The 16,091-nt window shown below is 37.1% G+C and overlaps 1 protein-coding gene across 2 annotated transcripts; it reads left to right on the top strand.

Moving 5' to 3' along the window:
* Positions 1-1,178: 1,178 nt before the first annotated feature.
* On the top strand, positions 1,179-15,792 carry LOC127645548 (ankyrin repeat domain-containing protein 33B-like). Of its 2 annotated transcripts, none has more exons than XM_052129203.1 (4): positions 1,179-2,371; positions 9,769-9,898; positions 13,387-13,527; positions 13,952-15,792. In XM_052129203.1, exons 1-4 carry the CDS (start codon positions 1,964-1,966, stop codon positions 14,770-14,772), a joined length of 1,500 nt encoding a protein of 499 aa, XP_051985163.1. In that variant the 5' UTR covers positions 1,179-1,963; the 3' UTR covers positions 14,773-15,792. The 2 variants fall into 2 exon arrangements, with proteins under 2 accessions (XP_051985163.1, XP_051985162.1); XM_052129202.1 differs by having other exon boundaries at positions 1,179-2,398.
* The last annotated feature ends 299 nt before the right edge of the window (positions 15,793-16,091 follow it).

The following is a 16,091-nucleotide window of genomic DNA, read 5'->3' as shown; positions in this document are numbered from 1 at the left end:
GTGGTTAAATCCATATCTTGTGAATCAATATGATAGGTGTGGGTGAGAAACAGACCAATATTTCAGTTATTTTTTTACTATCAATCTGCATCTTTAACATGGCCAACCAGCAGTTGCTGAATGAGAAAGTGAAAGTGTAGATTTACAGTAAAAAAAAAAAAAGACTTAAATATTGATCTGTTTCTCAATCACACATACCATATCACATCAGAAGATATGGATTTAACCACTAGAGTCTTATGGATTACTATTATACTGCCTTTTTGGCCTTTGAATTTTTGTCACCACTCTGAGGACCAACAGAGCAGAATGTTCTGTCTTTGCTTTTCAAAAAGAGGAGGGACACAACTCCACAAAATATGCTGTTGATAGAGCTAAACTTGTATTGAACCCGGAACATTCCTGTTTTTTAAATTAACATTTTTGCATAAGAAAATTAAAATAAACTGATGTAAGTACGGAGTGTGTGCCGGATGTGCTTACATTCTAATCGAAAACCATAGCAACCTTAATTTATATTGTGGGTTAGTCACATAATCTCTCACAGTGCACAGTTATACAACAGAGATGTGTCATGTCAAAACTAGTGAAAGACCTGGCTTCAGTTCCCAGTTAGCAGCACATACAATGGCTAAAGCACAAAAGGCAACCTTATTTATCATTGACTCATTTCAATGCACAAATTATATGAATTTATCCACTGGAATAGTGCTAAACACTCAATTTATATTCTAACCTTGCGAATTGATCTACACTGGAATGACTTCTCAAACATCAGCCTTATCAGTATGCCTATACATGATCTGTTTATTTGAGAATCTGCCATTGCATAAAGATATCAAAGTAGTGGGAATGTTTAATTGGTGGCAAATTCTTCCAGAGTAATTAATCCAGATGGATTTAGTGTGCTGTTTTTGATGTGGTGGTAACGAAAGTATCAGTAAAAAAGTGTTCGTTTTCATCCCAAAAAATCCATATAAACCATGGATTGTTGCTGGAGAGCAACAGTCTTCATGTGACCAAAAACACTAAAAGTTCCATTTGTTAATATAGGTTTGTTATCAATGTTTTAGGAAGGAAAATAGAACAGCTTATCCTAAAGAGCATGTTATTTCTGATGCATCCAATTAACCTTCAACTAATCCCGTGATGAGTCTTGTGGAGCCAATAGTAGATTACGGTCAAATATAGGCAATCAAAGTGTGGAAAGTCACTGAATGTGCTTGTGAGTATCAAAGTCATCTAAAAATAGAAGTGACAAGAATAACAATGTTTTGAGCAAGTTGCAAGTGTCCTTGCCTGATTAGACTTCAGCTCTCATTCTATTGTTTATTAAACTTTTACACTCATTCTTGGATGCAAATTTGTTACTGCATCATTTTGAAAATGTACAGCGTTAATTCCTTGGAATGTAAGATTACTGTTCTGCACATGAAACTGTGAATGTGAGAAGGAGGGAGGGACAGAGACAGACTAAGGAGATTATGAAGCTTCTCTCTAAACTGTGCTCTTGCCCATGCCAGTCACAGCATTTTCAGATGGAAGTCCTTCATTCTCACTTTGAACTATTGGTGAATTCTCCAACAAGAGTCGGGATCCATAGATTGGATCAAACAGAGCAAGTCAAGTGAAGAAAAAATTGGATAATCGACCTAAAATGTTCTTGGGTGTGGATATAATAACTTTTGAAACCAAGGGTCGACATGGAACAAGGTTATCCAGTTCTCGAAGATCAGACGTTATGAAATGGAAAAGATGACCACACAAGGTCTTTAACTTCAGGTGTTCAGCATTTGGCAAAGTGCAAGTGACACTGCATGTAATACCATTACTCATGTCAAGAACAAGTGCTGATGATTACCACTCATTAGGTGACTCTCTTTATGAATTCTACAAGGTTTTTGCATTTGTATTTCACCTGTTGGACCTAAAGCCATATGTTAAATGGTGCTAATTACTGAGAATGGCGTTGCTGGCGGTCTACTTCTGGTCAAAGATCAACATAATGTCTCAAGTCACAACCAAGCTAGAGGAGGCAATAACGAAGAGTCCTCGATACAGAGTTCCACTTTTGTGGAGACCACAGAGGACTCTTATTTGGCAGATGATGAAGAGCACCATCATCATGATGATGATGATAGACGACGACGATGATGTCTACCAAGAATTTGAGGAGTTGGACTTTTCAAAACTGGCAGACACCAAGAGCATCTTGTCAGATGATTCTTTTTACCCTCCTGACGATTCGCTAAACTATGAGAAATGTCCAAGCCCTGAGAGTCCTGAGCCACTTAGCTTCTTCAAGGCATGCAGCACAAACAATGTCATCATTGTCAAGATCTTGATAAGACAAGGTGTGACAGAGGATGAGGTACGAGAGGTGGACAAAAATAACAGAGTAAGTTTTTATAAGATTAATCCTGGAGTGCTTCAAGGTTTTATTTATCTGCTCTGTGGTGCGCTGCTTTCATCTACAAAGATGTGTTACACTGCAAAAATGGTATTCTTTACAAGTAAATTTGTCTTGTTTTCCAGTAAAATTAAACCAGTTGTTTCACCAGTTAAACAAATCTGCATAAGATATTAAGGCTTGTTTTCAGAGACTGCATCTTGAACGTAAATGTATTTTGTTAAAAATCTGCCAGTGCCTGTGTCTAACATTACTATCCATGCTATGCATTTCCTGGATATATTGGCATAATAAATGTATTACTTTCCAGGCGCAATTCATACAAATTGTGTTTAGAGTAACATTCTTGACTGGAAGAAGGCACTTTCACTCCCTTTAGCCCTGAGAAGCTTATAGTTATGACAATGTGTGTGATAGTGTCATGTTTATGCAAGGCCATTATCATATCAAAGAGTCTTTAAGCATGCCTGATCCTCTGAATGCTTCTCAGAGTATGAGCTCATATGCTTTGGCTGTCTCCATCCAAAAATATCCACTTTGTGCAGAAAAAATGTCAAGACTTTCATCTATACATGAATTTGACATAAAATGCAGAATCTTAAAGGGAAGACATCAGGCCTGGATGGCAACTGTGAGGAGAACAATATATAAATGTATCATATTGCTTTATGGTACACATGATGTGTCACAATTTGACACAATATACCTGAGACCTAAATCGCATAAATGCCCAAAAATCACATAGGAAACAAAAAAGTAATCAATATGACTCCATTGTTTAAATCCATGTGTTCAGAAGCAATACAATAGTTGTAGGGGAGAAAAAGAACAATATTTAAATCTCCACTTTAACTTTCAGATATGAAAGTGACACTGAACAAGCACCACATGTGATTTTCAGATGTAAAAGTGAAACTAGAGATTTATAGTAAACGCAGGACTTAAATTTTGATCGGTTTCTCACCCACAACTTTTATATCACGTCTGAACAGTGTTGGGGTAATGCGATAAAAGTAACGTGAGTTATGTAATCAGTTTACTTTTTGAGTAACAAGTAACGCTATATTTTTTATTTTAGAACATAATCAGAGAAATCAGGAGTAAAAGTGTGCAAACTTTGGGGAGGAGACTTAAGAGTCCTTAATTGGCATTGTATTTTTATAGAGTGTCAGGCCAGAGACTATTTAGCAGATAGAGACAAGTTACTTCTATTTAAATGAATGGTAGAAATTTGAACGTCCAACCAAGAAGCTCTAGCATTCAATAGTAAATGAATTTAGAAAGGAAGTCCCACCTTACAGGTAAAAGAGTCAATCACCTTTTAGATACAGATATCACCTGTCAAACAAAGTCGCTAACATGCATGTACATTTCGTGTTTTTTTATTTTTATTATTTTTTTTTTTATTTTAAGAGGTCAGCAACATTAGGTTGAGTGAAACGCGGTTGATTCATGTGTCACAGTTTTTTTCCCTCAGTCGCTTTGGTACATTTCTCGAATCATCCTTAACATTTGCAAACCAGTAAGTGCATTTCTCCAAACAATTTGTACAAACAGCACCACACAATGGATTACCTGCAAAATCCTTCATTAATAAAATCCACACCAAAAAAAATGTATGTCAATGAACAGTCCTTCATGTCAATTTATGTCCTTGTGTCATTGTCACAAACAAAATAGTAAAAATGCTTAGCCATGTTGTCAGTATTTCCTGATGTAAACTATGGCTATGGTTTGATGACAATGACTGAAAATGCAAAAGGCTGCTCTTTTTCTTTATGGCACATATCAATTTCAACAGTACAAAGTTGCACATTACTGTATTTGGGATATTGCTTGCAAGAGATTGGACAGGATTCACATTTACGCTTTAACTGTTTGTACTGTAATTTGTTGACAGACCATGTGATGGCGATACAGAAAAGAAAAATGTGATGCATTCATGAGATAAACCTCTGAGCTATTTTAGAGAGCTGGTTTATAATTGGTTGATCTATGGCTTCAATAGTGAAAGTCAAGATTCACATGAGAGCAATTCATCAATTCAGGACACATTTACAAAAAAAAAAAAGTAATAGAAAATGTATAGAAAATAAGCTTGACAAATAATGACAACTGGTTCATCCATTTTGCATTTAATGACTTATGCAATTAACTAATGCCTAGATGTTTTGGGGGGTAAGACTATTCAACAGTGAACCAGTATAATATATTTTGATCAACATGACAAGCAATTGATAATGTAGGAAACGGCAGACAAATGTATATAATCAATTGCATGAATGTACCAAAGCACTGGCAATTTGTTAAAAAGAATGAGAAATTGCTTTTATTATGTGCACAAGTGACTAGATGATGTGGAGGTTGAACAAGTAGTTGAGAATTTCAAATATGATCTGAGAAATGTCGCTCAAGTCTGAACTCCTGCCCATTTCTCCAGCATCCAACAAGTTGACTATGAGAACTGGCTGTTTGTTTACCATATAATCTACACAAACAGCCAGTTCTCATAGTCAACTTGTTGGATGCTGGAGAAATGGGCAGGAGTACAGACCTGAGCGACTTCAACAAGGGGAAGTGATGGCACCAGGATAAACTGTTGAATAATCCAGTTGAACTGACGTGGATAACGTTGATCTCCTAACAAGGACACGTCAAGGTTAGGAGATCAACGTTGTCCACGTCAATTCAACTGGATTATTTTCAGAAAAATGGATATTGAAAAATAACCCTTGTTATTTCCAAGATGAACTGGAACTAGTTTAATTAAACATGCAATGTGGCATACTGTTTGAAATGTTTATTTTGGAATAATACCTACTGCATTCACTTACAATAGTTTTTTTTAAATAGTAGCAAGTACAGTATTCTGTATATTTTGTTCAGTATTCAGTTAGTAAACTAGTGTTTCAATCCGAAAATAGCCTTGGTTTTCGTTTTCACTGGCCTTTGTTTACCCACCAAACATTCTGTATGCTTCAATAGAAGGTTCAACGTAAATTTGTCTGCTTCTGGCAAATCTTTGTCCAGACTTGATGTCCAGTTGTGTTGCGTGGCTGCTATCTGCAGTGTCCAGTTGACAACTGAAATCTCAAGGGTGTGTGCCCCTACCAGCTAAGCCCTGGAACAGATGGGAGTTTGGATTGCAGTTTGAGATGAAACCCAAGCAGATCGTAATCATGCCTGAGCTTTTAAAAGGTTCTTCAAGACATCAAAATACTACAGGGCTCCGCTCAGACAGCAATTTTTGGAGACTTCAAACTCAAATTTGTCCATTAAGCAGAAAACTTGAGAAGTAAAGCATAGTTGCACTCTAAAGAGTCTGACTGTTGACCATAAAAGACTACATTTGAATCCACCACCCATTGTCGTGCTAAATTATGTGCGAGAATTGAGATGACTTCCTTCCCAAATGAGTCATTTTCACAAAAATTACATTGACTGCTGCTTAATGCATCTGGCTGCCTGAAAATAGAACTCTGTAATAAAACACTAAATGAAGCATCACCTATTGGCCCCTCATTTGTGCCAGCACAGTCGCAGAGACCATGCCACTAATGAAAAAGATCCTCTGTCACACTTTGCTGCCTGGTATTATATTGACTTTAACAAACATCTCATTCAACTTGGGGGAAAAAACACTTGATTTACATTCAATCTAGGACTGTAGGCTTCTTCTTGTTTGACTCACTCCTAACCAGCCGTGGTCCGTGTAATTTAAGTCTAGGCCTTCAGTGCGATTCATGCTATTAAGAAAACACAGTTTCACAATGAATAAGATGCCGTATGCTCATCATACATTACGTGGCAGTCAACTAATAATACCAATTGACATTTTATAAACACGTCTATGAACGAAAGCCAGAAATAAGGAGGTCTAATACTAAGAAAAAGCTCTCTAATAATATTTGCGATTTCAATTTTGCTTGCAATAAATTTTGTTTCGTCATGGTGCACGTTTACTTTTCAAAACTTGATCCAACACTGAATGCTCAAGCAGCTTAATTTACACTTAGAAAACTCCTGATGTTGCTATAACAATATATAAAGCACTTACCAATTAGCTTGAAGTGAAAATCAGTCCTCCTTTCCTGTTTAATTAATCAATTGCATGGTTTTTAAATCCATAAGGATCTCTTTCTCAATGGTGATAGCGGCAGTGATGACAGCTGACTCGTCAGCAAGATCTTGCGCTCTTCATATTCAAATTACATACATCACTTAAAGCGTGATTGCATCACTCAAGGCCAGCTAGAAGGCCTGGACTGGGAAATATCCTAAAGATCACACCCACAAGAACAAATAAATCAATCTAATTGGCTGATGAATCTGACAGTCTGACTTTAGATGCTTATTAACTGCAGTGTTGAGGGATTCTGTGGAAATTTTGAAGGCCTGACAGGGTGGAGTTCAAACTCACACACTGCTTCTGCTAAGGAGCATGGCTTTGGGCATGCAATTTGTGAAACAGTTGTCACACTTTGCTTGTTAAGCATCGATGAATAAATTCTGACTGGATAAATGCTTGTGTTTTTTGCTCTTTGTTTGTAGATTAATTAGGAGTTGAAAAAAATTAAAAATACATAGGCAAAAAGGACAATTAGAATGAAAGGATGATAAAATATTTATTTATTTAGGCATGTTACACCAGCAGAGAAGGCTTTGCTGGCCCTGAGAAATTGCCACTGCTTCTAACTCAGACAGCACAGTTTTAAAAAGAAATGTTCTTAAGACAGGCACAGAAACAACACTTGCACAGAAACAAATGGTTACTCAAAAATAGAAAAGGCTCTTGTTTCCGAATGATGCGGCTCTGCCACAGTAGAGGACTTGTCTTTTTAGACTCTATGATCCAACTGCATTTAAATGCCTCGCAACTAACACAGACCATAATTTTATTTAACCCAATCTTATTCGGCTGCCATTAGCACAGGGGAAACTAAAAGTGCAGCACAGTTAAACGGCACCATTCAGTTGACTAGGAAAGAGAGAGACAACATGAACAAGTTCCAAATTGTTTGAAAAAACTACATATTTTTGTATATTTGTCTGTTTTTAGCCATTTTTATGGCTATGCACCTATTCAGTTTCTTGATTGTCTGGAGCTTAGTGCCATAAATGCCAGCAGACAAGCACTCTGAGCCCAGAGGGAACTCCACACTAAATCTCAGCTAATAGTCTTTATGGGGCTTACCATCTGCCTGTAGTGCTCTATAATCACTCTCAATCTGGAGACACAAAAGAAAAGGGAGCTGCTCTGTGTTGTTTATTTGTGCAATGCCAATGACCTCATGCATTTGTTTTGATTTCCTCCTAACACACACACACACACACACACACACACACTCATCTTTATATTTTTAGATTTGCTGATTTATTTTGTGGTATTACATGTGACACTGCACTTCGATGGCCTCACTGGATTTGTTTTCCTTTGTAATTTGTTGATTTGCATTTGGGTTGGCTATGACTGAAAAATGGGCAGAGCAGGGAGAAAGATTCTAAATACAAATAGTAAAATGCAACTAACTGTATAATCGTGCATAGTTAAAGGGTTAGTTCACCCAAAAATTTTAATTATCCCATAATTTACTCACCCTCAAGCCATCCTATAGGTGTATATGACTTTCTTCTTTCAGCCAAACACAATCAGAGTTATATAAAAAAATATACTGGCTTCCGGTAACGGCCGCCTGCACGTTCACTGGCTTCCTCTATCCTCCGCGCTTTTGCGTTCGTCACTTCTCAACGGAGCTTACACTACCCCTAAGTCATAAGCCGGAACTCGACTCTCTCATGAATGTGCAGACAGCCGTTACCAGAAGCCAGTGATTATAGTTTACAAAGTTATAAATATGGATATTTTTCTTACAAAAACACATTGTTTTTCTTTTGCCATATTTTGCATTTCATAATGCACCACACATTCTCAATTGGAGACAGGACAGGACTGCAGGCAGGCCAATCTAGCACCAACACTCTAAATGCGTGCTATCTCTGTACCCTCAGATGGCACAGTCTTAAAAACCACCACGTGTCTGTAACGGATACCATGACATGGACTCGGCAATACTTCAGAAAACCTTTGTCAATCAACACCATTCACCACTGCATTCATAGAAGCATGTTGTTGCTATGCAAAGCAGAAGCCATACATCAACACTGTCCAGAAGTGCCGCCGACTTCTCTGGGCTCGGTCTCATCTGAGATGGAAAGTAGAACAGTGGAATTGGTTTTTGTTGTCTGATGAGTCCAGATGTCAAACAGTTTTTGGACAAAAACAGCCATCATGTTGTCAGGGACAAAGAAGAAAAACACTATCCTAGCTGTTGTCATCCTGACGCCTTCTTTTCCAGGGACATCCCTGCATTTTCCAGCAGGACAGTACCAACTATACTGCCCTGATTACAAGTACATAGCTTCCCAAGCAGAAATTGCAGGTGCAAGACTGGCCAGCTTGCAGTCCTGACCTCTCTGGAATTGGGGTTGTAAATAGGGTTTCAACTGTTAAAAATGACGAGAAAACGCATTCCACATATTTTATTGTTGATGTCAAATGCGGTGTATACAACAAAAGTTTAGTGTATTTTGGAGCCAAGTCATCTGTTACTTTGAAATACAGTTAATACTATATATTTTTGTATATATACTAAAATATGTAGCCCACAGAACATGTTTGTTCCATGTTAGGCTGATAAATCATGCTTCTACTGTTACTAATGCAGCTACAAAATTTTACATTTTCCTATTCACCCTGTGCCATGTTAATAATTTTGAATATAGTTGGGCCTATTCAGTTCATGGTGATTTTAATACATTTCAATGTTTGATTTCAAGGACATTTCTGTTTACTTTTGTACCATAGACAATTTTGGTACAGTGCTGGATTGCCACTTTATTTCAAATGTAAATGTATAGTCAAAACCAGATGAAAACCTGACCTCATCTGGACATTACAAAGATTTTTTCTTTAATTCCCATGGAAATTTGTCCATGCAGTAATGACTTTGCAGTAATATTCTTTGTCTGATCTAACAATACACTTGACAGTCCAAACACGCTTCTAAAGGACACCAATTGATCCAATTTACTCTCTGAGGATTGTGAGCTCATCTATCTCATAAGTAAGACCACCAAGCCCATGTGTCAGTGACCTCAATGTCTCTTGATGAATGTGGAAACAAGCCCTGTAACAATCTGTGTCCTTAAATGAACTGCTATATAGCATGGTTCAGCTGCTTCAGTGCATCAACACTTTGCACTGTAAAACACCTTTTAAAGAAATGAATGACATTTAAGAAAATTACACATTTAGACTGTTTAGGTGACTCATATTTTTCCTCTACACTGCTTAACAGACAGGTCTGATTGTGGCGTGTTACCAGGGCTTCGTGGATGTAGTCATTGCCCTTTCTCAGTGTCCATATGTGGATGTGAACTGGCAGGACAATGAGGGGAATACAGCTCTCATGACTGCCGCACAAGCAGGTAGGGGAAGTGACCTCAATTCTGCTATCAAAGTCTTTAGCTGCTGTCTCCAATCTTTTCAATCAACAACCCCCAGTATTCTGCGAAATAGGTGTTCCTGTGTCTTGGTATGACTGCTTTATAGAGGAAGAGCAATACTACAAGCCAAATAATCATGTTGGCTTGACACAGTCAACATGCTGTTATTGTAAACTTGGGATATGTTTATTTATTTTTTCAAATTCTCTAAACCAAGACCAAAATTTCTATATGTTACTCCTTTCAAGCTACATCGACCTAACTTACCAGGGGCCGGATTCACAAAACGTTCTTAAGAAATATCTAATTAAATATAATTTTCTTCTTGATATATAACTTAAGAAAAAAAGTTACGAATGTTTCGTATTCCCAAAAAAAACAAAAGGTCTTATCTGTTTCTTAAGTTCTTAAGAAAAAATGTAAGAAGAATTCAAATTCTCCAAAAAATAAATACAAATTCTTAAAAATAATTGTAAATAACATCTTAAAGTTAGGATAACCTCACAGTTGTCTTAAATTCTAAAAGGTAAGCTGTTTAATGAATTTACTGGGTTTTTCATGTTGAGTCTGAAGTCGCAATTGGCTGTTTATGTAGAAATGTGATTTTAGACCAAAAAAAGTTGTGTGTTTATTGATATTTTAATTTCAGCTTTCAAACCATGTAACAGTTATCACCAAATTCAAACAATAAATGTTGTTTTGAAGCTTCTTAATGTGGAGACGAATCATGCCAATTCAAACAGATGCACTGAATATAGCGCGCTCTCTCCGCGAGTTCATAGAAACAATAATTAGAACATTAGAAAGCCGAGCCATCCACATCCCTATCAGAGATGGCCACAGCGAGGACAGCCTCCACCACCCTTTTCCATTTAACTCTCTTAATTTCAGACATGATATTATCAAGCTTCCCAAGAAGAACCTTTTCCTTGCAGTAATTTACTCAACAAGAACCTCTTGTCTACTTAAGTTTTTGTTTCTTTTCCATGTCCAATTCAAATATATAAAATGGTTTGCAGCGAGTAAATTCTCATATGACGGTTAATGTCATAAAAACATCTCGCGCACTTTACATTCAAAAACAATTATCGCAAGGTGCTTGCTTGCTACTTTAAAAAAAAGGTTAATAGATACATTTATTGTTACAATTTACCAGTGTTGAAGTATTGAATTTGTCGTAGGCCATAAGACAAGGCAACTTCATGAGCAGGCTGATCATACAATGCAAAGCCTGACATTTTATTTTTATGTTCCTAAGAAAATATTCTTAGAGAATAACTTAAGAATTTTTCATGAATTGCACTAAAGAACGTTGCTACGAACATCTTAAATTTTGTCCTAAAAACTTTCTTAATTTTGTTCTTAAGAACATTTTTGTGAATCCGGCCCTATACCTTTAGTCTCTTCAGACTTGGGTTGTTGTTTCTTTTCTAACTTATCGTTATGACAATTTGATATAGTATATTGGACAATCAAAATAAAAAAATAAAATAAAAATCCCACAAATTTAAATTGACGGAATGTTAATGAAATTATATTCCAACTGTCAAATATTTTAAATGTAAATATACATTTAAATGAAAGGCCTCCTTTCAAGCTTTCAATTTAAAATTGACCTAACTTACAGTCTTTTGGTCTGTTCTGACTCATTTTGTTATAACTTTTCTAACTTACTGTACCAACGGTTTTCACATTCCGGATGATCAAAATCCCCCAAAATCCAATAGACTTGCATTAACGGAAGGTTCAGTTTCTGTCACAGAATGTTCAGGAATTCAGTTTCTAACTTAAAATGTAAACACCTCTATCTACCATGGTCAGTCATTGGTCTGTCTGTCTTTTTGTCAAGCAACCACCCACATTACCAACCATCTATCAACTGCCTAACAAGCCCATAGATCACTTTAGCAACAGTTCAGCATCAGTCTAGCATCTACCTAAAACACCTTAGCAACCACATTCAATTCAACCTTTAATTACACAAACTTTTACCATATCAAGCTACACAGGACTCATACATTTGAACTTTGAATCTCTTTAAATTGCCCAAGAATTCAAAAACAATTCACAGAAATCTTTTTAAGAAAAAAATATGTTCTTAGGGTAAATTACAAGAAAGTTACCAGAAAATTCCTTTTTAGTGAAGTTTCTGAAAAATTCTTATTCTATTTTCTTAAAAACATATTTTTTCTCTCTCTTAAGAATAAAATAACAGGCTTTGACATTGTCTGATTATACTTGTCTGCTTACGAGGTTGCCTTGTCAGATATAACAAATTCAATACTTCAACACTGGTAAATTATATGTATTATATAATAATGATATGTAATGAGAAATGTATTTATGAATCTATTAACCTTTTTTAAACACCTCACGGTATTTAAAAAAAAAAAAAAATGTAACGTGTGTGAGATTTGTTAGTTTAACAACATTAACTGTCATCTACTATTTACCGTATGTAGCTTATGCTTAATTGTGAACATCTCCATCATTTTGAGTCGCTTTGACCCAGAAACACATTTTGAGTTTTAAGCACTAAAGTAAAAAGAACAGTCTCAGAATTCTAATGATATAATGATTATGTTTCTATGGACTCTAAAAATCATGGAGAGAGAATGCTATATGCAGTGCATCCATTTAAAGTGACTAGCATGATTGGTCACCACATTAAGACACTTCAAGCAACATTTATTGTTTGAATTTTGTGATAACATTTACATGGTTAGAAAGCTGAAAATAAAAAGAACATAATATTCAATATATTTAGTCTAAAATCACAATTCTACATTAACAGCCCATTGTGAGTTCTGACTCAACATGATAGAGTGAGTCACATTTGAAACAAAGTAAGATATTTAATGAATTTACTTGGTTATGTTTAAGATAACTGTGAGGTTATCCTAACGTTAAGATGTTATTCAAGACTATTTTTAAGAAAGAAAAAATTCTTAAGCTTAATCTTAAAAAAAAATAAAATAAAAAAATAAGATCTTTCTTAAGAAGTTTTTTGGGAATACAAAATATGTTAGAAATTAAGGAGAAAAATGGTAGTTCAGAAGGATTTTCTTCTTAAGAACATTTCTTGAATCCAGCCCCAGACCTATAAACTTTTTAAACTCTCAGACCAGGCTTTTTCAAACCAACGCCAAAGTTTTCCTTTTCTAGTTGAATTTAATTCCTACATAACCTTGCTGAAAATAACAGCTTCGTGTGAATTTACAGACTGGTTTATGGTTAGTAGTTTACTGTTGGTCTAGATGGAAAATGCTGTTTGCCAGCAAAATTTGACCAGCATGATATTTCTGGTGAAGCTAATGGACCAAGAAAGCTAAGAAGCCTGGTGGGGACACTACCACACCAGCATCCAACATCTGTTGGTCTTTAAAGCCAGGATGATTTGAGTCATTTGGTTTAAAGTTTTTATTTTATTTTTTATAATAGTGTCTTCTCTATATCTTTATGAATTATAGGCCACAGCATGATTACCAACTACATGCTGAGCTATTTTCCTGGGTTAGACACTGAGCGCAGAAACTGCCATGGCTTCACAGCGATGATGAAAGCAGCCATGCAGGGTCGAGCTGAGTGTGTGCGGGTTCTTGTGATGACAGGTACAGTATCATTAGCTTAAAATATGTATGTGAATTCTTAAATTAGGTCATGCATATTCCTTTAACATTCCGTTCATTCATCTAGATTAATTTCCCCTCCATACAATCACCCCAAAAATTATTTTGACGCTTAATTCACTTTAAATATGTGAATGTCATTGGACTAGACCAAATATTAAACAAAGTAGCACACTCTTAAAGCAAACATTTCACAAAAGAAAGTTATTTGGTTACATAGAGTTTCATCTACCTGTATAGTTACTTTGCATGGATACCAGTGTGAACCTGGTGAGTTCCCACATAGTTTGATATTTTGTTATCTAATGCAATGGCATTCAGACATTTTAAAGTAGGACATACTGTAAGTGTTCGAATACTTTTGGGGCCACTGTATAAGACCCTTTGTGTGTATTTCTTTACATAGGTGCAGACATTGAAGCAAGGGACTATGGCCGTAAGCTGACTCCACGAGAATGGGCCCTGTTCACAGGCCGCTATGAAACAGCCAACCTCATGTCTCGACTGATGGAACAACCATGTGCTGAACAGTTCTGTGACTCTTACCATATGATGTGGCCTGTGCTAGATCAGCTGGTGGCCCAATCCAAGGAGCCCAAGTCTTGCTGGAGGAAGTTCTCGGAACGTGCCTGTAATCTGTTCACCATCCGTATAAAAACCAACCCTGTGGACGAAGGTGTAATGGACTACATGGTGCGCATGACCACGGCACTGGCCAGCCCATTCATAGCCACCGCCTGTCGCACCGTGTGCCCGGGGAGCCCTCCGTGTGTGGGGAAACGTCGCCCGGCTGTACAGGACATTCTCCGTAAACAGCGTCTGGCTGAGCTGAAGAACCTGGGGCCTGAGCGTCTCAACAACTACAAGCGGCTCTTCCATAACTCCAGAGTGCTGCTGGTGCCAAAGAAGCAAGAGCGCCGTTCTAGTCTGCAGCCGCAGATACTGCACAATGTTGCGATGGCCTCCACTGTGGCCCTCAGAAGAAGCAGCTTGCTGCCTCTTCACATGATGCGCAGGAGCAGTGTACGTCCAGGTTTGGTGGTACCAAAAGTCATGCTGTGCAAAGCGCCTCCCGCCACATATATCCCAGAGAGGCTGCGGCACAGGAATATAAATGACTCTCAACACTTACAGATCCCTAAATGGAAGTACAAAGCTCTAAAGGAGGATAAAAAGAAAGCAGAACAGTTGGATAAGTTAAGATTGTCTGTTGTGAGGAAAAAGTAATGTGGCTTTTGATGCCTTCCCTGCTGAAAAATTCAGCTTAAACTGGTAGCTGTGTTTTGGGACATGGTAGCTGATTTCTAGCTGGTCCAAGCAGGTCATGAGTTGGTCCAAATAAGGAGACAAGCTACTAGCAGGTAATACCAGCTCAATGTGTTCAAGCTGGTTTTTGGAACATGGTAGCTGGTCGACCAGCAAAGGACCAGCCTGGACTAGCTTGGTCCAGCTACCATGTTCCAAAACAGCTACCAGTTTAAACTGGATTTTCCTGCAGGGTAAGTTTAGCAAGAGAGCTATTCAGTCATGACGCCAATTTGTAGGCTAACCCAGAAGGCTTATTCACAATGGGTTCCCTCAGGAATTTCTAATGGGGTTTTAAAACAGCTATTTTGATGTATAAATGAAAGTAGGTCTGTGGTTAACACTAGATGATGAGACTTTCTTGTTTTTTTTTTTACAATGCAAATGTCATATCTCAATCATTAATTTTTAAACTGTTGTGTGTTTAGCTAATTGTTAAACTTTTAATAAGATAGAACAAGTCATAATAGAATAGTATTTTGTAATGAACTTTGTACACTCACATGAATCCAGTCATGTCGGTCACAGAGAAAAAGCTGCTTTGTTTTACATATGATGCTGGGCGCACATTGAGGAGTTCCGCCATGTTGAGATCATATGACCAGTTAAATATTTCTCACTTGAAATTGGATCTTTCACTCTCACAACTTTGCAGGGCTCCAGACTAAAAAAATGACAGCGGAGTCATTTGCTCCTTAACTGAAACTATTAGGAGCCAAATGGCTGTTTTTGGTATATACTGTATATTTACTGTAATGTATGTATAAACACAAAAAGTTAACATTTTCATATAAAAATATGAGCAGTAATTCATCAACATTATATTATCAGCAATCACATGTTATAAATCCGGTCAGTTGTGAACTCAAGAGTCGCTCTGATTCAGACTGCTTACCTGAGCTAGTTCAAATCAGTTTTGTGAATCTTTTCGGCTAATTAATTAAAAAGACCAGGTGTAGTGCTGAATTTCGACTCCCTAGTATCCTTATGTTTAAAGGTAGATGTAGGGATGTGCTTTAGGGGTAGGGACCAAAGAGGTTAGGGGTGGGTGTAGGGGTAGGCTTTAGGGATAAGGGCCAGTCAGATAGTGGGGAGTCAGAATCTGGTGGGCAGTCAGATTTCGGCATAAGGCTGGCTCAAAAAGTAATTTGTCCGTGAATTGTACATCATGGCTCACGCTGTGTTGTGTGAAGCGAGCTTATCTGTGAAAAGTGGCAAAAGAAATACTGGTGTGTAATTTG

The sequence above is a fragment of the Xyrauchen texanus genome, chromosome 6, assembly GCF_025860055.1.
Source record: "Xyrauchen texanus isolate HMW12.3.18 chromosome 6, RBS_HiC_50CHRs, whole genome shotgun sequence".
Classification (NCBI taxonomy): Eukaryota; Metazoa; Chordata; class Actinopteri; order Cypriniformes; family Catostomidae; genus Xyrauchen; species Xyrauchen texanus.
Note: the sequence above shows the minus strand (reverse complement) of the source record. Positions and strands in the feature narration are given on the sequence as shown.

Excerpts from the sequence above, each read along its gene's own strand:
- LOC127645548 (XM_052129202.1), top strand. The coding sequence starts at position 1,964 with ATGGCGTTGCTGGCGGTCTACTTCTGGTCAAAGATCAACATAATGTCT. Across the intron at positions 9,899-13,386 it reads CATGACTGCCGCACAAGCAG|GCCACAGCATGATTACCAAC; the intron begins GTAGGGGAAGTG and ends TATGAATTATAG. Across the intron at positions 13,528-13,951 it reads GCGGGTTCTTGTGATGACAG|GTGCAGACATTGAAGCAAGG; the intron begins GTACAGTATCAT and ends TTCTTTACATAG.